The sequence below is a fragment of the Amphiprion ocellaris genome, chromosome 11 (genome assembly GCF_022539595.1).
Source record: "Amphiprion ocellaris isolate individual 3 ecotype Okinawa chromosome 11, ASM2253959v1, whole genome shotgun sequence".
Classification (NCBI taxonomy): Eukaryota; Metazoa; Chordata; class Actinopteri; family Pomacentridae; genus Amphiprion; species Amphiprion ocellaris.
The window spans coordinates 8325248-8351982 of NC_072776.1; the positions used below are offsets into that span (position 1 = coordinate 8325248).

At 39.7% G+C, this 26735-nt stretch overlaps 1 protein-coding gene across 5 annotated transcripts in view; it reads left to right on the forward strand.

Annotated features, from left to right (window-relative positions):
* Nucleotides 1-26735, forward strand: part of LOC111586361 (disintegrin and metalloproteinase domain-containing protein 23) — a 39372-nt gene that overhangs the window by 9635 nt on the left and 3002 nt on the right. For 2 of the 5 annotated variants that reach the window (XR_008603251.1, XR_008603250.1), the window contains exons 4-29: nt 3463-3845; nt 4549-4766; nt 5099-5175; nt 8820-8883; nt 9772-9854; nt 9992-10055; nt 12931-13003; nt 13462-13532; nt 13707-13772; nt 14019-14087; nt 14916-15082; nt 15963-16047; nt 16137-16224; nt 18409-18460; nt 20438-20537; nt 20632-20703; nt 20788-20874; nt 20971-21051; nt 21142-21192; nt 21296-21359; nt 21472-21577; nt 22721-22840; nt 22956-23124; nt 24508-24619; nt 25035-25125; nt 25977-26067. Coding sequence is in view for 2 of the 5 variants with exons in the window: in XM_055015296.1 (XP_054871271.1) it covers nt 3770-3845; nt 4549-4766; nt 5099-5175; nt 8820-8883; nt 9772-9854; nt 9992-10055; nt 12931-13003; nt 13462-13532; nt 13707-13772; nt 14019-14087; nt 14916-15082; nt 15963-16047; nt 16137-16224; nt 18409-18460; nt 20438-20537; nt 20632-20703; nt 20788-20874; nt 20971-21051; nt 21142-21192; nt 21296-21359; nt 21472-21577; nt 22721-22840; nt 22956-23124; nt 24508-24619; nt 25035-25125 (2306 nt within the window). In the remaining 3 variants the exon portion in view is untranslated. The remainder of the gene's footprint in view (nt 1-3462; nt 3846-4548; nt 4767-5098; nt 5176-8819; nt 8884-9771; nt 9855-9991; nt 10056-12930; nt 13004-13461; nt 13533-13706; nt 13773-14018; nt 14088-14915; nt 15083-15962; nt 16048-16136; nt 16225-18408; nt 18461-20437; nt 20538-20631; nt 20704-20787; nt 20875-20970; nt 21052-21141; nt 21193-21295; nt 21360-21471; nt 21578-22720; nt 22841-22955; nt 23125-24507; nt 24620-25034; nt 25126-25976; nt 26068-26735) is intronic. The other 3 variants (XR_008603249.1, XM_055015295.1, XM_055015296.1) reach the window with 2 other exon arrangements.

The following is a 26735-nucleotide window of genomic DNA, read 5'->3' on the forward strand; positions in this document are numbered from 1 at the left end:
GCTTGTCATAACGAAAATGTGAAAAAAAATTGTTTATGTAGGATTTTGTTTTGCTTTTAAGGCTGTGATTTGTGAGAGAAGGCTGCACAGTTTCTCGGTGGTTAGCACGTTTACCTTGCAGCTAGAAGATCCCTGGTTTGCGTCGGGCCTTCCTGGGATCTTTCTGCATGGAGTTTGCATGTTCTCCCTGTGCATGTGGGGGTTTTCTCCCAGTACTCCCGCTTCCTCCCACAGTCCAAAAAAATATTCAGGGCAATTGGTAGCTCTAAATTGTCCGTCGGTGTGAATGCGAGTGTGATTGTGTCTATGTGGCTAGCCCTGCGATAGCCTGGCAACCTGTCCAGGGTGTTGCCTGCCTTTGCCCTAAGTCAGCTGGGATAGACTCTATCCATGTGTTTGACTACAGGAAGTACCAGAACTTTATCGTTTATCCGCTTTTTTTTTTATTATTGAGAATGAGAGAGTTCAAACACAGACAAATTTTAAAATCTTTTAGGCAAGCTGTACTGAATTTTAACTTTTATTTTTTTTCTTGGAGTTACATTTGCGTATCATCTGCAAAACAATGAAGCAAAACCTGGTCTTTCTTTAAAATGTACTCCTAGGGCTGCATATATATATATATATATATATATATATATATATATATATATATATATATATATATATTGAAAACAAGACTGGGCCCAAATAGAGCCTTGAGAGACCCCACAAGTAAGTAAGTGGGGCTGCAATCAAACAATGTTCAACCAAGTGAACCAAGTAGCTTCTTGAGATAAAACTTGAGCCATCTGAGGACAGTGTCTTAATTGACTGTGCATTGTTTTAAATGTGATATGAAGACATTATGATCCATAGTGTCAAAGGCAGCAGACAAGTCTAGAAGCACCAGAAAAGCAGTTTCCTGCATCAGCTGTTGAAAAACATCAATAGTAACTCCTATAAGAGCTGTATCATGCATTGTTTTCCTCTACAGTATATCACTAATAGTACTGAATTAATTGAATCTAGCACCCTAAAAGTGACTGCCATCTAATAAATACTGCACTTTTGATGTTTTGGTGCATTTTACTTCTAATTAGGCAGAGTTATAAATGCAGTACTTTTATGTGCAGTGGCAGGGCTTGATAGACATGTCTGAACCCTGGGGCTCAAAGTTGCTTTTGGAACTCCAATGTCTCTAAATCCTAATCAGGCATGAACAAAGCACACCACAGAAAACTTTAGAGGGTAGCTTTGCTTTGCAATATTTTGCACAAAAACCATGCACTGGAATACCTCCTGGTCCCAAGTTTTCTGTGTGCCAGTCTGCAGTAATTCAGGAAAATATTCATGAAAATACATCATGTAAGCACAGTATGAACTGTAATACTGAGGTTGTTAGAAGCAGAGTTTGACACTTTGCTAGACATGGGCAAATTACACAATAATGAGAACTAACTGACACATACTGAAACTTGGTGCTTTTTTGGGATGACGTGTTTTTCCAAAAGTTTCTGCTGCAACTCAATTGCTGCGTTCTTGAAGTGGAATTACAGAATAAACAAAGAACAGTTGAAGTCTAATGACAAAATTATGTTTTAGATTTTACTTATTGGTGAAGTGAATATTTTAATTTGAAAAATTAAAAACTCCAAATTCACTTTCCTTAAAAGTAAGTTGCAGCAGTGCTCATTTGAGAGGTATGATATGATTTAAGTTTATCTAACTTAAACTCATGGTAATAATATTATATGTTAACCAAATTTAGACATTTAGACTGAAATGTAAACTTTTTTAATAGTTTCAGTGCAGCTTTGTATAAGCAGTGGAGTATACTTATTATGTGCTGCTGCTGAATAATCTTAATGCTTCTTCCACCAGTGAGGAGCACAGACAACAATATGAAATTGTCTTTAGTTGGTGGACCATAAAGTTAAAAATAGCAGCTTAATTCTGTCTGTATCCTGTTATTGTTTACTACAGTGGCCAAAAACCTCCCCATATTTTCCAGCATTAACAAAAGACTTTTATATATTACAGCAACAATTTAGATAATTTACTGGGTAAACTAGGGAAAGATGCCCCCATTGAGAACAATTTCTGTTTCAAAATATATATTTTTAAAAAAAAATATATAAAAATAATATATGCCGAAGAAGCGTGCTTAAGTGAAATATGTATATATATATAATCTTACCATACATGTCGCTTTAGCAATAGCAATACAGACTTGTATATGATTAGCTATGAATTTTAATGTTGCTCTGACTTTAACTGCAACAACAATGATAGATAACATAACAGTTTTTTTTTAAACTAACTGAATGTACAATTAAAGGGCCAAGGACAAAAACTGCCATTTTACTTTATCATCCCTGACATTTAATTTCCTCCTACAGTGCTCTTACATTTTAACATATTACAGATTTTTATTTATTTATTTATTTATTAATTAATTTTTATTTATTTTTTTTCTCTATTTTTTTGGTTCATGGCTCATTTTAACAGTGAACAAAAGTTTGGATATGTTTATTATTATAGAAAACCACAGAGGGTGATTTTGAATTGTCTGATTATTACATCAACATAATTTTAAGTTTTTTTTTATTTTTCATTTTTAATACCATTTAACCATTAGCATACAAAAGCTGTCAGATGTGCCATTCTTACATTTTCACATATTACAAAAAAAAGGTTTATCAAATAATATTTCAAATGAATAAATTGAATTAAAAACCCTTGATAGGACTCTCATTTTAACAGTAAGGAAAAGTGTGTGTGTGTGTGTGTATACTATATATATATGTTTATATATATATATATATATATATATATATATATATATATATATATATATATATACTGTATATATATACTGTATATATATAAAGTGATATACATTTCTAAGTTGTATATATGTATATATATCACTTAGAATATATATATGTATATATATAAACATATATATATATATGTTTATTTATATATATATATATGTTTTTATATATATATATATATATATATATATATATATATATATATATATATATATATATATATATATATATATATATATATATATCACTTAGAAATGGCCTTGTTTTTGGAAGAAAAGTAGTTTTTTTTCAAAGAAGATAACATTAGATTAATCAGAAACACAGTCTAGACATTATTAGTGCAGTAAATGGTACATTGTGTTACCTATATATGTTTAAAAAAAAAACTTTATTTTCCTCCCAGCCTCCCTCCAGTACAATTATTATAATACTTTTTAAAGACTTGTAAGGTCACTATCAAGTAAGAAAATAAAAGTGACTATTGGTAAGGAGGAGACATACAATGGTGGCTTCTTACCTTAACTTCATGTTTTACTGCCCTTTTCATTATTTATGTTTTTTTTTCTGATGTATTTAAGAATATGGTGACATGTTACTGTGCCACCACTCACTTCACGTTTGCTCCTGCTTGATGTGCACCCAGCTCGGGGCTTCTGGTGGTCCACCGTGGCTAGGAAGGACATCTCTGAGCTGACGAGGAGGAGCCTGATCCCGCTGTTTGACTTCCAGTAGCTGCCTGGCCACCGCCTTCTTTCTACTCCCTCTCTCCCTCTCTCCCTCCCTCCCTCCTGACTCTCCTCCTCCTCCTCAGCCGCTCCTGCTGCAGCAGAGCCCGGTGTCTCCATGAAGAAAGCCCCCCTGCTCGGCACCTCCCCCGCCGCGATGGGCCGCCAGCTATTAACTGCGTTGATGTGTTGATATCGAGATATTTCAGTTATCAAATATGAATCATGCATTTGATATTTCTGGCCACTTTGCTCGTCAGCGTCCTCTCGCCTTGGCTTCATCCATCACTAGCTTCATCCGGTACGTATTGCAAATAGCCTGCTGGCTTCTTTCTCTTTTTTTTTCCTTCCCCATCACTTTCAGCTAATTGGGTGCACGTTTTACTTTCTGTGTTTGGATGAAATTATGTCAGATCTTGTCTTGTAGGTGCATTTGTAGCCTAAAACACACACACAGAGAGAGAGGGGGGTAATTACTGTATTTAATATGCGGCATCTTCAACGTGATGCTGCATGAGGGCAGACTACAGCATCTCAGCATCTTTTGTTCGGCTAATAAAAAAACAGCTCTTTATTATGAGTGGTTGCCACATTTGAATTAACAGTAACTGGGGCTGCTTTCCTGCTCTAGTGTGTGACATTTTCTGCTTGTTGTCTGAGGCTGTTTGGATTTAATGCAGTTATCTGGTGCAGTTTTCACTTTGGCACTAAGCAAATCAAAAGTAGCTTCTTGTCAAATGAAGCAATTTCTGTTCTACGTCAGCACGTTTAGCTGTCAGTGTAGTGTGGCGTGTAAGCAGTGAAGCCGAACTGTGTTGTGAAGAATTGCATTAAAGCTGCGGCCACTATGCCTCAGTGTTATCAATGTGTTTCATGAATAAAGGATGACAGCTGGTTCTATGAGTGTGTGTGTGTGTGTGTGTGTGTGTGTGTGTGTGTGTGTGTGTGTGTGTGTGTTGATCCTGCTTTTTTTTCGTATCTGTGCGGTGGAAATTCCCTCGCAGTTTCTCAAGGAGTAGAGGACAAGGTTGAGAGGGACGCAGTGCCAGTACTGCTGAAGCAACAGGCAACTGCAGCACCTGCCTCAGACAACACAACACACCATGCAGTAGAGCATGTGATCACCTACCCCTCTCGGTTGATCTACTACCTGAACGAGGACTCGGAGAGCACCTACCATGACCTGAACACCCGGGCCAAGAACCAGCCCACAGAAGGCCAGGTAAGGAAACACCAGTGAGGGGTGGATGAGGGAGATTGGTGCTGGGATGTTGTGAAAAGTTAGCAAGATGTGTGGTGGAGCCCCTATGATGGCTTGTGTTAAGCCTTAACCTTTATGTGTTTCTTTAAGATCTGGAATCATGCCAAAGCAGCCATGCAGAAGGAAGCCTTTTTTCCAGTTTTCGCACCGTACATTACCATCTGCCATCCATGCCACACATCTGTTATTTGTCCACTGGGCTGCAGATGATGTTGAACGTGGACTCTGGAGCTTTCTGGCTCTGTAGACGCCGCTATGATCTGATTAGTGACTACTCTTGTTCTCCTCTGCAGGCGATCCACCTCGCCCAAGCCAGTTTCCAGTTAGAGGCATTCGGCTCCAGATTTATTCTGGATCTATCGCTGAACAAGTGAGTCCTCCTCATCTTATCTGACTGCAGTAATTCATTTTGGCTAAATTTATTGATTTCGTAGCTACATCTCAGACTCTGTGGCCATTAAAGGCATTGATACCTGTGCAGTTAGCTTTACTCTTTGTGTTTACTTTTAGTCGGATGCTGAGACAAACCTTTGAAATGAACGATATGTTTATTTGAAAAGCTGTATGAAGCTCATGTGTTAGTTTCTGCAAGCCCTCGGTTTTTCAAATCTATGCAACGGAGGTGGTGAGTGCAAAGTTGGCATGATTCGTAAAGCCACATTGGCCACATTTATGGGAGACACATCAGAAGGAAATAAACTTGAATTTGCCTCATTTCTAACAGCATTTGCTGTCAAGGTCATGTTGAAAGCATAGAGCTGAAAACTACAGAAAGTCAGTATCTTTATCCATGCTGAGGTTGAAAAGTGGCTGACACACACTCTCTACAGACACTATATAAAAAATATTATGCAGCACTATACAGAATATTGTTTAGACTGAAAACGAAAGTTGGGATGCACGTTTTATTTCTTAAAGCAGAGTTACTTCCTTTACTAATTTTTAAGTATACCTGTTTAATAAGGTATGTCGTGTAGAAGTTATACTACAGTAGAATTAAAAGAACTATTGGATTAATGGGAAAAAATGGTCATGATTGACTCATACAGAAGACTAAAGTGCACTTATTTATTGACAGATTTGGTGTTTTTGATGATATGACACAAAGCAGAACCGTAAACTGTACACAACTGATACATTTCATAGCTGAGGCAAAGGTGAGAACCATTGTGATTCCTATCAATAGCTGACTATAGGTTGTAAATTATATGTATTATATGTCAGATCTGTGACTAATGCAGCAGCAGTCGAAGATAACGTAATCAGGGAAACTGTAATTGAATAGGTCAGCATGCTGGTTTCCAAGCACTAAGAGCAGTCTGAGTTCAGCTGCCAACCAGCAGAACTAAAGTCTTCAATGAAGGCTTCGTAGGCCTGCATCAGAATGAGCCGGCAGACAGTTATTCTGTGGTCTTCCATCACTGTCCCATACCATACAGACACTCAGTAATATTGATTTGCTCCCGACATAAAGTAGCCAGTCTACATACGTGATGGCTTAATGCACATGGGTACAAGGACTTAAAAATGCTTATTGGATTTCACGTCCCTTAATGGGATATAAAACTGGATTCTGTAATCTTATATTGTCGTCTGTTGTGGTTGGATATTCACTCTGTGTCCGACTGACAATCGCAGATTATAGAGGCAGTGCTATAAGCTTAAGCTCCTGTGAATTAGCCCCTTTTACAGCTGTTCACACACAGTAATGAAGTGAATGATGCAAAGTGCAACTCTGGCTGCTCTTCCATCTTCGTAGCAGTTTGGGTATCATTTCGGCGCCGGCGTAGAGGCTGACAAAGTGCAGGTTTCAGCAGCTATCTGGAGCGAATAGTATTTGTCTTGCTGTGCAAATGTGCAACTCTAGAAATCTGTTGAGCTTTATGTTGTTTGGAGATCATACATCATATCAGGAAGGCCAGTGGGAGAGTCTTCTGCCTCGTCGTCTGCAGTTTGTTTGTCTTCCTTCGCTCTACATTTAGAACACTCTCCGAGGTTAAATGAAAGAATTGCATTCTCTCACACCTCTTCAGTGTTCTCATTGTAAATGTTCCATTGCTTGTATCACGTGTGTTTACATGCAGCATTTATTAAGTAGCAGAGTGATAACTTTCCGCCCTTCCCGGCTCACACAGCCTTACAGAAGACACAGAGCATCATGTCTAACAAATGTTATCTTGTACACTCTCACACTTGCCAGAACAAGTATACAAGAATACAGCAGAAAATCTTCACAGCAGTGTAGTGGCTTGAAAGTGTGACCTTGCTTCCCAGCTGTTTGCTTGTAGGTTATCTGTGAGATGCCTTTTTTTTGTGTGAGAACCAGGGGTTTGAATTCTGCTTAGTGTTGTTGCTGCGACAGTACTGATCTAAATATAGATAGGTCTGCAACCTGCCAATGGGTGCTACTTTGTCTGCTCACCTCTTACTGCACCTGGGTTTGCGAGCCACCAAAACGATGATTTAAGCAACTTAATGTGAGTCTCGCGTTTAAGAGACGTAAGTTTAGCATCAGCGGAGCAGAATCTTAAAATGGACTGTGGTGATTTTCTTACCCTGCTGTGTTTCTGTGAATGCTTTGGTGACCTTTCCTCAGAGCATCTTCATTTATTAAAAGCAAATTATCGCATTGTATGAGCAGCGTGACAGCGTCGTGCTGCCACGGGATTTTAGAGCTGCATTTGATCTGGTGCCAAGTGTGAGAACCTCCTGCAGTTTTTTTTTTTAGTCTCCCTCTCTGCCTCACCTCTTTCTTGCTTTTCTCTGCCGCTGCTGCTTCTCCTGCTGCATTGTGGCACCTACAGAGAGAGAGACTTCGGGGCAGGACTTTCCTCCTCGTGGTCTCGCAGTCGTAGCTCTCACGGACATTTAAACAAACCTTCGAGACGCTCATCTTCCAGCGCTTTACCCCCTCCACACTCTACAATGCCGCTCACCACCTACACACACACACACACACACTCATACAAACACCAGTACACTCCGGTGTAGCCCACTCTTCTCGCCTCACCTCATCTGTCAAGCTATAAATAGCCCTTCACTCAGGAATCTCTCAGAGATGCTGCTCATGCCTCGATTCTCCTCTTATAATGGTGCACTTCCTGCTCACATGCTGCTGAGCATCACTCAAAAATGTCACACTGCCGGTGTCACAAGACAGATTCATCACTTCCATCCCCCTCCCTTTTTTTTCTTTTTTTTCCCCCTCCACGCTGCGACACGGCTACATGTCCACAGAGAGAGAGGGGATGTTTTTGATTTGCAAGGTTACTCAGAAAAAAGCGCTATTGTGGCAGAAATTGCAGTCTCTTGAAGTCAGCTAACAGATTGGGTGTGTGTAATGGTGAGGGACGCTGACTCAGACAGCAGGAACCGCCGGGAGGACTGTTGTGTTCAAGGTGAAGCCGAGGCCTGACAATCACTGATCACATTAGGCCTCATTGGCAGCTTTCAGAAGGTGTTACTTGTTTCTGTTCCTGTTATCTGCGCTGTTTCTCAATCACTGGTCTTTTTTTGGAGAATATGAGGAAGAAACTTGTGAAAAAATGTACTTTCAGATGCTTGTTTTAGATTTTCTAATTTAACTTTGCATAATGAGTGAGAGCTTTTATCACAGTGATGTTTGTTTGCATGTTTTAGAGAGATTTTTCTTTTTTTTTTTTTTTTAACCAAATCCGGGTTTTGTTTGTGCAGCCTCTTGCAGGACTCGTTAATTATCCTCAGGAGTGCATGCATCATAATTTTTCCGGAGGGCAGGCAACATTTAACATCTCCACCGCACTTTGGAGAGGCCATGGGAGTGTTTGTGCAGCCTAATCCGGGCACAGTGGTGATGAGTGTTCCTGTTTAAACGCCAGCCAAAGCACTACTCACCGCTACTTTAAAAACCACAATATCTGAGTCAGAGAAAGCAAGAGTCAGACAGACAGACTAGTGGGCTCTGGTGTGTTTTTACTGTCACTGCTGCACCATATCCCTCTACCTTTACTAACTGCAGTCTTTGTCTTTCATCAGTGACTTGCTGTCTTCAGATTATGTTGAGATCCACTATGAAGGGGGGAAGCCTGTTCTGTCAAAGGTAACGTTAAAATACAGGTGATCTTTCTTATTGTATCTCATACTTATTGTTGGTAAAATAAAAGAATCAAATAGGCTTTATGGGAACAAAGTGGCTGTGAAACTAAAGATGCAAACAAATATCCATTTGGGAATTTCATCCAGATGGAGGTGATCTTTGCAGGATAAGGAAAAGAACAAAATGTACAGATAGATAGATAGATAGATAGATAGATAGATAGATAGATAGATAGATAGATAGATAGATAGATAGACTTGCATAGGTACATTTAAACATGAAGCTATGTGGTTATATAAAACAGAAGGAAAGTGGAGATAGAGAGAGGGGGATGAGAGCTGGTTCCTGCTGCTGCTGCTGCTGCTGCTGCTGCTGCTGCTGCTGCTGAATCAGGCAGAGAGCTGGGCTGGGCATACTGTAGCTGAATCAGCAGGGTTTTGCTCCCCTGCAGCTCCTGCTGGAGCCCTGGTCACGTGACCAGGGAGAGAAATCACTCTGCAGTATCAGTGCAGGGTGGGATGGGTGAAGTGAGAGAGAAAGAGAGAGGGAGCAAGAAAGAGAAAGAAAGAGAGAGACGTGGGGTGTGGTGGTGATGGGGGAGGAAGGGGGTTGTCCTCTGCTTACCCTGGATCTGACAGCTGAGTCACTACTAGTGCCAGGACCCACCTTGCAATGTATTAACTTCCAGCATAGATGGAGACCCCCTGCAGGTTTGCACAGCAAATAAGCCAAACAGGCATCTGTGACACAAGCTGTTACATTTTTAGAACTGCTAGAATATTCATGGCTATTAGGTAGAGGACCGACGCGGTTCACCGTGTAAATCTTGCCTTACCAGTAGAGCTGCTTTGTTGTGATGCTGCTTTGTAGCGCTGTGTCTTCTTCCCACAGGGCGGTGAGCACTGTTACTACCACGGCCAGGTGAGAGGGAACGATAACTCCCATGTGGCCTTATCTACCTGCAACGGGTTGCAGTAAGTGAACAGCAGTGTTTGCGTGTAATCCTTGCTGTGTTCAGAATATGTGTGGATATACTCATCTCTGCTCCTTAGCGTCTATTGACTCAGTATCGACTGGCTTCTCTCCCTTTTCTTCTCCCTCTGCCTGGCAGCGGGATGTTTGACGATGGAGTCCATGTGTATCTAATTGAGCCCTTACAACAGACCCATTCAATTGTAAGTTATTCCTGCCACAGAGAACTAAAATATATATCACACAAATGTCCTCTGACACTTCTGAAACACACGCTCAACCTTCTCTACTGTTACTGCTTTTATGTCTTCAGTTGAGAATGTCTTGATTTTTTCAAGGATAGTCCTGGTTTTAAAGGAAGGACATGAGATAATAAAGCATGTCTGGCCCAAAAGAAATTCAGCTTGTAATTAAATATAGCAGCTTATGTTGTAATATTCTAGCTCTGGTATTCAGACATTGTTTAAATGCATGGAATTTATGATTTAATATGCTGCTGTACTTAAACAAATAGCATCTTCGCTGTATATTAGTCATCATAAATCCCATTTGTTACCCCTCTGAACCCTGAGCTGCTCCTGTCACATTTATTCTCACTGTGGGCTCATTTTTCTTTGAAATGTAAAGTCTTACACCTCTGTCAATACAGCACAACCATGGCTGGAAGTACAGAGAGCTTTAAAATGTCTTTTGTGCAGTATAACAAAGTTATGATGCCATAAAGCATAAAAGAGAAAACACGAAAGTTGAATTTCTTTAATTATTTAGTTGGCAAAAATGGAAAAATCCTGAATTCAGTACACGCAATCGTTACAGTACTGGAAAAAAAAACATGGGGAGTTCACATGCTATAGATATTTTACCATCTAGATGTTTCATTTGCTTCCATACTTTTTTCCAATCTGCTCTGTATAAAAACAGTTCAGCCCAGTTTAGCCAGAAAGTCCCTAAATTTTTGCAGCCACCGTCAGTCAATTCTGAGTCACTAATGGTTTTATAGCTGCACTTAGGAGGGCAGCATTTTGTGGTTTTTACATCTTCAAGTGCAAACGTTTTTTATTTTTGCCAAACGTTTCAAATAAGACATGTAAAATAAGTGATTTGGATGAAATACCACAATTTTAAGCTTTGATTTGATTAAATATGCCAACCACACGTTATATCACAGATGAGTAGTTCAAGGGCTGTCAGAAAATGTGAAAATCTAACATTCTGCCTTTATAATTTCTGTCTCTGAAAAATGCTGTTATTTGGCCTTTTTTAATGAAAACATGCTTTTCAAACTCAGGTTTTGAGTTTCAGAGGGTTACTAGTGGGTCTGAGTAATTGAAATCAATTTTATGATATTGATTCGAATATTTTCAGATTGTAGTTTGTATCAAGATGTAGTAAATGTGTAGAGAATCACATTTAATAATCCAATTTATTTGAAACACGGGCATCATGTGTGTTAAACAAAACTCTCAGTATTCAGTTTTTGTTACATCTTTTTGTTGTAACAGTGTATCGTTACGTTTGTGACATTTCACAATCAAACACTTCTGATGAAAATTACTAAAGTGAATGTTTTGACATTTTGGGAAATATGCCTGTTCACTCCCTTGCCAAGAGTTGGAAAATTATGAAGCAACAGCCAGGTAGTTTAGCTTAACATAAATACTGGAAACAAGGAGGAAAGTGAGCTCAGCTCTGTTGAAAGATTTTTTAAAATCCACGAAACCTCTGTGTTTTGGCTGTTTCTGCCTGATACCGTTTTGCTTTCTTAGGGATTAAACAAATGAGATAGATATTGTTTTGTATATGTGTTACATGAGCTTTACAGGTGTTGGTGAGCCAGCTAGAGCCAGGCTAGCTCTTTGGCCCTGTTTCCAGTCTTTGTGCTAAGCTAAGCTAAGCGACGTCTGGATGTAGTTTCACATTAACTCTACAGACATTAGAGTAGAATCTGTGTTTTCATCTTGCTTGCTGCAAGAGAGCATGTAATCTTATTTTTTAAAATGTCAAATGGTTCATGTAAAAGATAATATTGAATCATCGCACAGTCCTAATTAGTATGGATGTCAAAAAATGGAAAAAAAAAAATCCATGTCCGTATGTTAACTAGGTGGGTGGTCCTGACCGCAGTCTAAAGCGGACGGACAAACCAGACAGAAGCAAACAGCTCCTTCTATGCACAATGGCTTTGGGTGACATTAGGGCTTTATACATTATTAACATTTAAATACAGACATACACACATAAATAAATGAGTATATGTCAAAATAATTTAATGTAGAAATAAATATAAGCAGAAATACCAAAATAGTTTAAATAAAAGCTAGCTTATGAATGTGTAGAAAGAAATTAAAATATTCATTTAATGGTCCTTTTCCATTTTCACAGTTTCGTAATTTTTTGTTTATGTGCTTAGCTAAGTATTTATGCATTTACTTTCTAAAATTCTCTATAAATTTATAGTCGTACACTTCTGTTTTGCGTGAAAGTTTGATCTTCTATAACTGTCTTTCCATCCAGCTATCAATATTTTGAATTTGTGCATTAAAACACCAGTGTGGAAAGTCTCGAAATATTACAGAAAAAGTTTTTATGCTCAGGAGAAGCAGAAAACTTTGTGTTAATAAAGGTTGCATGCGACTAAGTGCAATGAAACAAGCATAGTGAATAAATGATGATGTACAGAAATCACGTGATGTAAATGTGTCTCAGGCTTCTGCTGTTTCCAGAATTCTTCCAAAAGCGCACAGCCGGTTGTTCAGTACCCCCTGAATCCATTGTCCAGTTTGTTCTGCATTGTCAAGCTTTCAATCGTGCAAACAGATTCACAGTCTTAGTTTTACTTTGCCTTATGTTCTGACTTTTCAATCATGCCATCTCATTCTGCCTTGCTGTAATGGGAGCTGAGTGGAAAATTAGGACCCCCGCTCCAAAATTGTAATATTTACGTAACAGCAGTAGATAGAAATGCACATAGATTCACAATTTCTTCTTCCAACTGTCTGAAAATTGGGTTCAAAGTCATGACACATTTGGCCCAGTTCCTCATAAGTCTTTTGACACTTGTCTGCCTCGCCCCTGCAGGATACAGCTGCAAGGCCTCACAAACTCAGAAGAACAGCCTCCCTTCCCTGGAACAATGATTCAGAGGAACAGGGTGAGTTCCATCACTGTCATCGGCCTTCCAAAACAACCTTCTCCATCACTCTTCTGCCTCTGACGGCTGCCACACCTCTCCTGACCTCTCCTGTCATTATCTTCCCTACACATGTTCAGCATGAAGCACGCACATATGGCCACGCGTGGTTACAGTAAAACTGCAATGGCTTCTGCAACAGAAAGTAAAAACACGTGAGAAATTATGGACCAAATGTTTGTTAGTTTACATCCACAAAGCATGAAAGATTGCGTTTCTCCCACTTCTACCATCGTGCCAAATCTCATGTCTCTTTTCTAGCGTGCTTCATGGGGAATTTAGGGAGACAGTTTTGGAAACAAAATCGCATGCAAGACCCATTCCTGTTACTTGACCTCGTAAAATAAAAAGCCTTTGCGGTTGTAAATACTTAATAAGTGCGTTCAAGTGTCACTGTTTCTTTGTGTGTGTGTTTGCAGAGGAGGAGGAGGAGCAGCTCTTCTCAGAGCTGGATGAATTATCCTGGCTGAAGCGCAGGAAAAAGCGAGCAGTAAGTCTCTGATTTCACTCCTTTTTCAAAGTAATGCATCAACGTTAGTGCACCCACCCTTGATTCATTATATAATGAGTGTACAATAATAACTTTACAGCAGTGTGCATGGTCAGACGTGTGGCGATGCAAGGGCTCCAAATTATACCTTGTCATTGGTGTTGTGTTTTGCAGATGCCTCGCAGTGTATTTGAGGAGATGAAGTATTTGGAAGTCATGATAGTCAGTGACCACAGTATGGTATGTGATTTCAGCAACAACTTCAAAGGCCTGCTTTGACGTCTTTCATCGTTTCACACTGACTATAGCTGTTAGTTTCTCATATAGCCTACATAGAAACAACTCATTAATATTTTAGACCTAGTCTTTCCCACCAGAGGGAGCAGTGTTACTGAATGTAGCACACTTTGCATCATACAGTGTGCATCATCAAATCACTGCAGCTTATTTATCTTCTCCCATTTTTTTTTCTCTTTCTGTCCGCAGTATAAACGACACAAGAACAAGCAGCACACGAGGAATTTTGCCAAGTCAGTAGTGAATCTTGTGGATGGTGTGAGTAAGCTTTTTAGTTATCCTTTGAGAAATGTGTAATGTCTGCTTTCGCTTTTAGAATTTATATCCCAACCATTAATCTTTTTTTATGGATTCTCCTTACTGAAAATACAGTAAATTTGGTGGTCCCTTGACTTCTCATCTTGTGCCATTATGTCCCCTACCCTGTAACATTAATTGTGCATCTATAATATGGATTAGTCCCCAGATATTTGACTTTTCCTTCAGCGCACAGGCAGGACGAGATTTGACTTTGTCCAGTACTGACTGCTTATAGATTCAAGGTTCAAGGGTGAAGGTTATATTTATTGTCCCACAAGGAGATACATGTTCTGCAGGGAATAAACAGAATAAAAATGCATGGAAACATCAACAGCAACAGCAATATTTTATTACAAGAGACCTGCAAAACTACTGGCATTCCCATCAGCCTCAGCTGTTCATTACTGCTAATGATATAATGTTAAACTAAGGTGGGGAACATAGCAAACATACATTCTAAACATCAGCATGTTTGCATTTAGCTCAGTGCACCAACAACTATTTCAAAGCTGCACGCATCGCATTGTTTCTTTCAGTTTGATGAACATGGCTTCAAGACCGTTGTAGATATAAACTATATCCACGTTGGCTCATCTTGTCTCTTAACGCCCCTTTTATTCCTCCCTGTTAGTTCCCAGTGTGCTACATCCGCCCATCTGTCCTCCTCAGGCGCTTCAGATTGAAATTTACACCTGATGTTTCTCTCCGCTCCCTGTTCTGTTCTTTCTGTCTCTCTCTGCTCTGTCTTTCGTTGCTGCTCCCATTCACTGTGTGCTTCAATGGCAGATCTTCAAAGACCAGCTACATACGCGTGTGGTGCTCGTTGCTGTGGAGATCTGGACGGACAAGGATCATATCCCCATAAGTGTGAGGCCACTGGAAATGCTGCGGGATTTCGGCAAGTACAGGCAGCAAAGCATCAAGCACCACGCCGATTCTGTACAGCTCCTCTCGTAAGTTCTTTTTAATCAAACTAAAACTTTTAGTGCAGCTTTAATGCAGCGTTTAGGTATTAATTTGAATCTCCTGTGGTTTTATGAATTTCCTCTTATGATTTAAAATTAAAAAAAACTAGTGGGTGAAAACTAGTGGGTGAAAACATTCTCTGGGATAGTCCCTATTGCATTTATTTTTAATAAGATTACAAGCAAGTATAATAAATAATATGTAAAAGTGCTTGCTGGGCAGTTTCTAGATTTGGGCTCTATACAGAATCTTTGTTTGTCCTGGCCAATGCTTTGAAATCACCCACAGAGGAGAATCGTGTTTGGAGAGCAAATGGAAAATTGTTACATACTGTGACAGAGTTGTGGTCCTTACTTACCAGAAGTGTCAATTAATACTTCTTGTAACAAGGGATTGGTACCTCTCACAATGCTATTTTAAATGTTCATCTATGTTTAAAAGTGTTTAAATACTAGTCGCCTCCTAGAAGAAGAAAAAAATCCACTTAGGTCATTTTGTTGTGCTTCAATCTTGCTTAATGCTATTATTTTGGTATTGTCTTTTTTATGGAGTACCTGAACTCCATGTTGTCTGCAATACATCCAATTCTGACCACTAAACGTCTGAAGATTGCAACAAAATTGAACAAGAGCTTAGTTTGACATCATTTCTATGCAACTTTCTGCGCTCATTTTATACTCTTTGTAAGTTCATGGTGCTCTTAGTGCGCATGTGACTTGCAGCTGAAACTAGTCTGTGTCCTCAGAAGTAAATACTCACATCAAGTGTTTGTTTAAGGTCACTTTTTGACTGACCTAATACTGTGTGATGTTTCTACCGTCCCTGTGTTGTTCACGCCTTCCTCTTTGTCCTTCATCATTCTTGTAGAAATGCGACCTTCCACTACCGCAGAAGTAGCACCGCATACTTTGGAGGCATGTGTTCAGTGAGCCGTGGAGTCGGGGTCAATGAGGTGAAATTTGCTGTCAGACATCCAGCATGGCCGTGTGCATGCATCTCTGACTGCAGGTGAATAATCTCTGCTCTGTGCTGTGCCCACAGTACGGCACCGCCTGGTCCATGGTGGGGTCTCTAGCCCAGAGCCTGGCACAGAACCTGGGCATCCAGTGGGACCCAGCAGCCAAGAGAAGTATACATGAAACATATTTCATTAACTCACAGCTAGAATGAGTGAGGAAGACAGTTGAGGGGCTGAACTCACAGGGCTCATGACACTTAAATTACATCAGTATTAGTTTTATTGTAGACCCTGTGATCGCTCATCTCAGTTTATTTCTCCTCTCTGTCCTCGCCCAACAGTGGAATAAAAACCCCACTGAAGTCAGGATGACCTTTTCAGACGATACCTCAGTCCTAAAAAAAACACTTAGATACAGCTGTAAGCCCTGTGCTGCAGTGCTGAACATACTTTTAGCTGTTTCTGAGGGAGATGCACTTTTGGATGACATCTAGCTCTTGTTCCTATGACTTCTAAATGCACTTATTGTAACTTGTTTAAACACAATTTCCTGCTAAATCAATATAATGTGATTTCTTGGGTAATTTGCAGAGATTTTGAGATATCCGGCTCTTATGTGGCCAATTGAAAGAAAAGTTACCAAAACAAATGTCCATAAAGCAGCTTGTGGTATGACTTGAAATAGTAGAAAAGTAACTTAGTATGTATATGCAAGTACTGTACTGAAGAACAAATCTGAGGTGCTTGTAATTTAGTTGATAATTTCTATTATCTGGTAGCTAAAAAGCAAATTTTGCTTTTTTCACTCCAGTGAATTTATCTAATTACTTCAGTATGTTGTGTGCAAATTCCACACAGAAAGGCCCAGATTCAGATTAACTGAAATGAATTATATTATTAAATCAATCAGGCTTTATTGGTTCCCAGAGAGGAATTTACAATCTGCCCAGCAGTATGTAAAGTAATATAGAAATTAATTAAAATCATCTCCATGTTTCCCTGTTGCAACATGAAAGCGATGAACACATGAATCCATCAAGGAAAGATCTGAGTAAAAGATCAGAGACATGGTTATTTAAATGGAATGTTTCTTTAGAATTCTAACAAACACCAGAAATTCTGCTGCCCTCCACAATGCTGACACAATGGCAGATATTCTCAACTAAAATAGCTGACATGACTGGATACTTAAAGGTATAAGTAGGATAAAAAAAATGTGTTTTAATTTCATATTTCTGAATATTTAATTTAAACAAAAGCAACCTATTATAATACTTGATGGACTCAATTTAAGTTTGTACAATTTGGTATAAATTTAGTTTTATAAAGTGCAGTTTTACATTTTAGGTCTGTATATTGAAATATCTTCAGGCATTAAATAATCTGAAACAAAAAAGTAAACATTTCAGTATTTGTCAGAGCAAGAAGCTGTCAAAACAGAAAAAATATCCAATTTTTAATCAAATCTAAGCTTAACATTGCAGTATTTCATCAGAATCACTTTATTCTACATGTCAAAAATAAATATTTTGCTCTGTCCATATCCTATAACAAGTAAAACATTGTGCACTTCTAGCACAGCAGAAAAAGCTGTTAGAGACTAAGCTTTGGCCAATAGTCCCATGACAAAAATTCAGGGACTTTTAGGTTCAACTCACAGCAGATAGGTAAATATGAAAGCAATGACAAAATACCAATAACATATCTAAAGTATGTGGACTCACCAGTCAGAGGTGCAGCACTGAAAAATGAGCCCATAGAGAGTAAAAATGTGACACAAGCAAAAATAAATAAACAAATAAAGCACTACAACTGCTTTGAGTCCACAAGGTTAAAATAGCAGAAGGTGCCTGCAAAACAAAAAGGTGTTTTTTGATTGGATCAAACTGTCTCTTTGGATGCGGTGCCAGGAGTGACAGATGGAGAGATGAGCTCATTGTCTTTTTGGAAAAAAAAGTGGTCCAAAAGTAGACTGCGTCGTGTCCGTCTCGAAAAGGGATTTGTGCCATCAGATTTGAGATCTCAGTGTTTAATGAGGCAAAGTCATCAGACAGCTGCCAGGCTGGAAATCGCAAGCCTGAAAAACCGCTAACCATCAGCAAAATTCTTTTCACGGCCCCAAAACTGGCCGACAGCGAGCATGTCAGTGAAAAATAGAGAGGAGGAATTCTTCATTATTCAGCAGAAACCTTTGGATGTCAGGTGCTAAATGCACTAGTTAATGATGCTTCTCATCATTTGAACAAATTCCTTTGAAATGCTTCCTAAATCTTTATTTAAATCCAATATCTATTATCTCTCTGACTTTGTGTCTTCCTGTGGTTTTCCTTCTCTCTGTGTCTTGTGTTTTTGCAGAGGAATGTGGTTGTGTTAACCTGTGGGGTGGCTGCATAATGGAGGACACTGGGTAATGTCCTGACACACACACACACACACACACACACACACACACACACACACACACACACACACACACACACACAGATAGTGGGACAATAAAGGATTCTTGTTCATGTGCTCTCAGTAATGTAATAATCACCACTGTGGGAATGAGAGAATTGTTCGGTTTCCATTCATTATTGCGTGTATTAATTAATTCTGAATCCCTGCCTGGTTTCGATCTGTTGGCTTTATAGTCTTCCAGTTTAACCACATATCCAGTCAGTAAAGTATTATTCAAGTGAATGACCCCAGGTAACTTTATCATCATCATTACTTTTAATTATCATTGGTCTGTCTTCTCTGTTCACCTGCACTATCTTGTCTTTTTGCTGACTGCCATGGCTTTTTATTCATTTTTAAAATTTCTTTAACGCTTTACTGTGTCTGAGCGACAGATGCATTTGCAATCTCATTCATCTCAAAAACCAAAATTCTTCATATGAACATGCAAAATCTGTTGGAAAGATTTTGGCACCAGAATCTTTCCATTTTTTTGCTTTTGTGTGTCTGAACAGGCTTTGGTTACATGCAGGTAAATAGTCCACGTAGAGATCAAAAGAGGCTGAAATGCACTTTACATATCATTCGCTATCATCTGATGACAAATTGGCTTTTTTATGAGCTTTTTTTTTTTTTTTTTTTTAATCTGCCTTCATTTGTAGATATTTGTGTATTGAGGTTTGCCAGAATGTCATCTGTGCCTGTAACAGGAAGTCTTCTGTTATCTTGGTATCTGCTGGCTACACCAGAAGTCCTGAAATATTGGCTGTTGCCCAAAGAGGTCAAGTCATATTGTCACAGACTATTGCAGATTGGTTTCCAGACTGCAGTACAAGGAGTAAAACATCTGTGTTTATTTTGCTGTAAGGAAGATGTTTTGCAATTCAGCCAGTACTGAGAACAAAAGTCTGCCTGATGTATTTGTGATAGCTGGACCAGACAAGACAGAGAAGACCTTAATTTGACCCAAGTTGAATATAAACTCATCCATGTTATGATCTTGTTCTTGTAATTTGCTCACAGGGTATCTACAGGTCTTAAGAAGCACTGAAAAGGCATCATATAATGGAAAAAAAGTGTTTAATTCACAAAATAGCAGAAAAGAGGCATGTTTTTGTATTTGATCGAGGACTGTTGGGAGATGTTTTTTCACTTCTAAACTGAAAGCGGGATTGCGAGCGTGTGAAGACACATTCAGTCTTACAGTTACAGTCAGTGCTGTCCTGTCAGTACAGTCTGGGACTTCAACATATAATTGAAATAAATAAACATCCATTATTCAGGCTCTTGCCAAACAAGTTCACAGAGTGCTGGTTAAGCCTGTCAGCGGCAGGTAAATCTCTGTCTTTTGCAGTATATGGGAGTTTTAAACAGGGTTTCAGCGGTGACATTCCCACGCTGGCTTTGTACATCAACCAGCAATAACTGGTTTGTTAGAGCAGAGAAGGGGAGTAACCGTAGCAAAGGAGACGGAGTAGGTTACAGCATCTTTAAGTATAGTGCCGACCAAAGCAGAAAACTCTAGCACACATCCAAGAAAAGTTTTGATGCTGCAGACAAGAAAGAAACTTCACTGAGAGGAAGGATTACAGTTTATAAAAGAAAACAATCTATGGCAAAGACATATGTTGTAAACACACATCATTGGTGTTTGCGGAATTACTCTCACTGCCAGAAGGGGGAGACAAAAGCTCCACATTCAAGTTTAAAAGATAAAACTAGCACATTTCTATATTCTTTCTTGTTGTCAACAAAGAAGATCAAAACAACTACTGTCTGTGTATCCGGAGCTTGACTTAGGTCATTTTTGTGCCGTATACAGCTTCACTGTTTCCAAAAACTTGAACTTTACAAAGAATATAGGCACCAGGAATGCTGCTTATCACAATATTTGACTTTTATTATTAATGAAATATCTGTCTGATTTTCTCTCCCTTTGCAGAGTTCAACACCCACAAAGATTCTCCAAATGCAGCATCACAGACTACAAGGAGTTCCTCCTTAAAGGTGGAGGCTCGTGTCTGTTTAACAGACCAACCAAGGTTAGATGCCCACAGTTACACCTCCCTCTTTACATGCCACGACTGCTATAAGACACACTTCCTCACCTAATGCCGTCTCGTCCTCTTTTGGCAGCTGTTTGAGGTAGCAGATTGCGGGAACGGATTTGTAGAAGTGGGAGAGGAGTGTGACTGTGGCGGGAGAGCGGTAAGTTTGTTTTTCCATCGGTACGTCACGTCTGTTTGTCGTCAGCTGTTTGTACAGACGGGTGAAAGTCATCTTTTTCTTCAGGACTGCACCAAGGAATGCTGCAAGAAATGTTCCCTCGCCAACGGGGCCCACTGCAGTGACGGACCGTGCTGCAACACCACATGTCTGGTATGAGTGTGCCGTTTTCTCAAAGTTCTACAGCAGAAAGGATTCATTTGTGAAACTCTTCACTCATACTTGCGTCTTCTCTCCTTTTCTTGCCAGTTCTATCCACGAGGTTACAGTTGTCGCTATGCTGTGAACGACTGCGATATCTCAGAAACCTGCTCTGGAGACTCTGGACAGGTCTTATGTCGCACTGTTCATTTGTTTCCATTTCAATGTTGAGGATAAAGTGGATGACTAAGGAGACGCTTTGTGTTTGTAACTTCGCAGTGCCCTCCCAACCTTCATAAACAAGATGGTTACCTCTGCCAGGTAAACCAGGTATGAAATGAACACTTATATTTAATCTGAACAGGAGCGGTCGTGCACCAGAGGAGGAGCAAACTGAGAATGTTAATTATTTTTTGTCCGTATTTGTCTGAAGGGACGCTGCTACAACGGGGAGTGCAAGACCAGAGAGAACCAGTGTAAATACATCTGGGGGTCAAGTAAGATTAATACTCCTTTTTAATCTGATCTTGTCAGAGTATCATACACCATAAAAAGTAGGACGTTTCTCGTCGGTGACTGTGCAGCTCATCCCTCCTCTGTTTATTTCAGAGGCTGGAGGTTCAGAAAAGTTCTGCTACGAGAAGCTGAACACAGAGGGCACAGAGAAGGGCAACTGTGGGAAGGATGGAGACAAATGGGTCCAGTGTAGCAAACAGTGAGTTACAAATGAAGGCATTACAGGAAATTAAATCAACTGTGACATTTCCTCTGTACATGCGAGGATGAAAGTACTCTCTTATTCTTCACAGAATCTAGTGTTACAGGGATCAGTATGCTTTAAATGTAGTACACGTTGAACAGTCAAACAGTATCTGAAATTATCTCCTCCCACACCTTTATAACATCAGAACGGGGTCAGCTGTGTCTCACTTTTCTCTAGCTGATGCATTAATTTGCCAGTTGTGCAGAGGTGCAATGTTTGAATATTTTTTCTCTCAGGCTCTCAGAGTGTAGTAGCTTGGAGAAGACTGTAAGGACTAATTTATTTCTACGGATACCTCAGCCTCTTGTCTTGACATAAGGATGGTTAGTCCCAGGTTATTTTGCAGCCTCCCAGCAGAGGGCAACAGAGAACACTTCTCTCAAAGGAAGGTTGTCTTGAAAAGTTGTGATTGTGTTTTACAAACTATCATTTGTTCTTTTTTGTTCCAGGGAAATATTCTCACCCAGCACACACGCTAAAATAATTCTTTCATCCTGGTGTCCCTCAGTTTTGTATTTCCTTTCGCTCATGTACATAGTATCTCTGTGCCACGGTTGCATTCAAGTCTTCACAATGTAATTATGACACAAAAATACATTTCCTGGGCTCTGGGAGGTTGAAAAATGCTAAACATTTATGTGTTAAAATCATCATAACAATATAGGTATTAATTTACTTTGGTGCTCTGCTCCAAAAACTGCTCTCACCGTTAATTTGTGGGGTTATTGCTGCCTACATTTGCATGATGTTGGGATCAAGCTAGACAGAAATCTAACCAGTATTTATTGTGTGGTGCAGATCTAGCTCATATAAAACAAGAAGAAGAGGTGACAGCTTGCTATGAGCTTTCTGTCATTTTGTTGTTTTTCTTTCTTTTTTCTGGGGTTGTTTTGCCCTTGCTTTTGCTAATAAATTGCACTTTTTTTTTGCTTCCACTCTATCAACCTGCTTCTTCAACAAGTCACAAAAAACATTATCTGCTCCTTCTATGGGATGGCACAGCGTCAATGATAATCGATGAGGTAGACCTGAAAAGTCAAAATGCACATTGGGTAGAAGAGTGGTGTCTGCACACATTTTTCTTATCTTTTACAGCGACGTGTTCTGTGGTTACCTCTTGTGCACCAATGTTGGACGTATCCCACGCATCGGAATGATGAAAGGAGAAGTTACCCCCACCTCCTTCAATCACCAAGGCAACGTGATACAGTGCACGTAAACAAATGTTCACTTTTTTTTACCACGCTTGTTGAATGCTACAGTTTAATTTTCTCAGATCTGATTCCCGTTCTCTCTCCTCCCCTCTCCTCCCTCTTTATGTTTCTCTCAGTGGTGCCCATGTCCTCTTGGATGATGACACTGATTTAGGCTACGTGGAGGACGGGACCCCCTGTGGGCCGTCAATGATGTGCCTTGACCACAAGTGTCTGCCCATCCAGTCACTCAACATGAGCACCTGCCCCAGCGGACCTAATGGACAGGTGTGCTCTGCCCATGGGGTGAGTCCTGCTCTACACCCACCCACAATTTACTAATTGGAGATCCACTTAAGACAGACTTCCCAGAGAGATGAACAAATTAAAAGTCCTAAACTCAATAATGATCATAAACTGGACATATGTGCACACACACTGGGATGTAATTAGGGTCTGCCTTGGATTTTCTAATAGAAATCTGGCATTTTTTGTGAAAGTATCTCATAAAATAGTCAACAAAATCTGCTTCACTTATGATTTTCTTGGAAAAAAGATGCAGAATATAACTTTTTTTTAGAAGTTAGGTCAGGGAATTTTTAGTCTCATCAAGGACTAAGCACACTTCAGTTCAGCATTTACAGTATCAGGATCAGCTCAGTCACTGAAAACTTCAGTTACACTGTCCACCTTGACATTAACACTGTAAAACACAGGTGAAACTATTGACTTTGTGGTAATTATACCTTTGTTGTTGTACAATTTCACCACTTAAATGAAATGCAGACTTTATTAATATGCAATTTTATCAACAAAAATGCAGATTTTGTGGCTGTTTTCTTTTAATTGTACACAAACGTCTGTAAAATGACAGATATTATCTCTAAAACAACAACCAAACAAGTATTTTAATTATTATGTCAATAATACTTACAATGCTAAATTATATTTATTGCTGTTTTTTGTAGTATATATGCTATATAATGTATTCAGTATTTTTTCTTAGAATTATCTATAATGAAATGTGTAGATCTTTTGGAATGATTGTTTGATGTTGGAAATTTTTGTCTGGATACATCAAACATTTGGAATCAATAATGATTTGTACTTCATCTGTCTTCCAAAGTAACATAATCTTTATCATAATATATAATATTATCTTTAGCATACCTTAACACTGTATTGAAGGTATTGAAATAGTGTTGAAATATTTTAGTCCAAATCTGTAAAATAAAACAGTTTCATTACAGAACTTTTAGGTCCACCGGTTTATTGAAGGTGTCTGATGGAAATAATTTAAGAAAAACATGTAAAATAACAGAAAAACACATATGATGAAAATGTCAGTACATTTATTATTTATCTCCATGATATAGATTAGGACATTCTATCTTAATTTTTGACAGTATGCTGGGTTTTACTCCATTATGTTTCTCTGGCTCCTGCCATTGTGTAATGCAACCACATTGAGTTCTGCTTGAACTGCTGCAGGCTGACCTGTCTAAAAATGCTATCAAGTGTAGAACTGCACTAAAAAATCACATTCTATAAATACCCAGAGTAAAGATAGCTGCTGGGAACAAACCCCTTGGGTATAGCTCTAAAAAATACACCTGATGTGTCAGCGTCTTTATTTAGGGCTTCTGCATTCCCATCACTGCCTCATCTGTTCCTGTCTGCTCTGTACAGGTGTGCAACAATGAAGCCACATGCACCTGTGACACCACCTGGGCGGGGACAGACTGTAGCATGCCTGACCCGCCTAAAGAGCCTGACGACCATATAGATGAAGTACCTAAGGGTCGGTTTCCTCTTTTTCAACCTCTGCCATCTACAAAAATGAATAACACTCAAATTTAGATGCTCTCATTTGGAATCACATTGATAATATATATATTTATATGTAGTGTATATATTGTTCTGCAATATTACAATGTCATTCTCAGTCTACACTGATTCCTGCAACTTGAGTTTCACAGTGGTCATAAAGACTTCCAGTGTAATAATGCAGTTGGAAAGAGAGTGTAAAAGCAGTGTCATATCTGTTTACTTTGATCACAGTTGAGCTGTACAGCTGATGCTTTGACCATGGGGGGACGGGGAGGTGCTTAAAAGGGGCGGGAAGCATCCGTGTCACTTCATCCATGACTCTGAAGCAGAAGCCTGCTCTTTGTTTTTGACAGGGTGGTAATAATGCTCCTTTTCCTTCTGCACAGTGAGCGTGGCCACTAACAGGCTGATAGGGGCAGTAGCAGGGACCATTCTGGCCCTAGGGGTGATTTTTGGAGGCACAGGGTGGGGAATAGAGTAAGCATCTTTAACCCTTTCACAGCTCTTCCTCTCATAGTGGTGCCTCAGTGTGCGGGCGGTCTCGTGAGCCGGCCTGAGCCCGTGTGTGCGTCCCGGTGGCTTTGTGTTTTCTTGTGTGTTGGTGATGACCATATAATCGTCATGTGATTGGATGTATTCAGTGTCGTGTGATTGATTGATGGATTTCCCCTCCTTCCTTCCTTCCCTTCCTCCCTCCTCCTCCTCCTCCTCCTCCTCCTCCTTCTTCCCGTTGTTCCCCATTACTACAAGCCTCTTTCTTCATCCTCCCTCTTCCTCCCTTTTCTTTCTCTTATTCTTAGTTGTTATGTGGTTGCTCCTGTGATCCTCTCCTTTCTGGGGCATGTGGGGCATTTAGATGAAAACAGTCCTGAGAAGTGTCCAGTTAGCGACCTGGCTTATCAGTCAGTGGTAGGCTGTGTGGTGACTGGGACCCCTAAAAACATTTCTTTACTGCTCATACCGCAGGTCACATGTACACATCACCTGTCAATCTCTGTTTAGTTAAACCTCTACAGTGATGGATACCCAGGGTCTAGTCTTCTGCACAACCTTAACAGACAAACCACTGATAATCACTACCTCAGCTGACACCAGATACATGTAAATATTCCCAGGGCGTTTGCCTGATTACGTCCAAATCACTTTTACACACTAAAAGGGGGCTGGAAAGCATGCAAAATACATTCTCAGATCCAATCATTTTACTGTAATAGTATACTTATGGTATGTTTTCTGTTCCATGTGAAATCGTCATTGTATAGTTACATGTCATCGGTACAGTAAGTGAGTATAGAAACTCATGTCTTTTTCCCCATAACCCTTTACAGGTCCTAGTGCCACCAATCTAATAATAGGCTCCATCGCCGGAGCCATCCTTGTGGCTGCCATAGTGCTGGGGGGGACTGGATGGGGCTTTAAGTAAGCAACACGCCGCATGCCTCTCCTGCTGTAACTCTAGCATCCCTGCTGCTTCTAGACACCAGGGTTTGAGCTCCTGCTACAGAATATGGACCCCAGGGTGGACGAAACGCAAGCAAAAATCCTCATGAGACACACATGAAAAGAAACACGCTTAAAACGTATCTGAAGTGCCATCCTGGTTGCTTTTACAGAGGAGGATGTGGAGGATTTTCACACGTAGAAGGGTGATTTAGAGAGACACTGGGGGTGTCTGTGCATCTGTAGCAAAACCTCAAACTGATTAGACGGGCAGAGCTCAATGCTTGATATGCATGTTCAGTGAAGGAGCCGATAACTCACAAAGCAGAGGGGAAGGAATACTTTTGACAGCTAAATGGTTAAAGTAAAACAATGTGTTTGCTTGTGTTCATAAAAATCCTATTCCCCTCTGAGACCCAAAGATAGATATAACATGTCTGAGTAGCGAGGAACAATAGATCATGCTAAGTAAGTCTACCGCTGATTAGCCTGCTGTCTTGAGCAACAGGGGTGTTACACATTTTAATCTAAACAGACCTAAGGACTAATTGAGAAATACAATCCTGCAGCCACCGAAGCATGCCAGATAGCAAAGCATCATGGTTGTCACCGAAACAGAAAAAAAAAAAAAGAAGCCAAGAGACAAA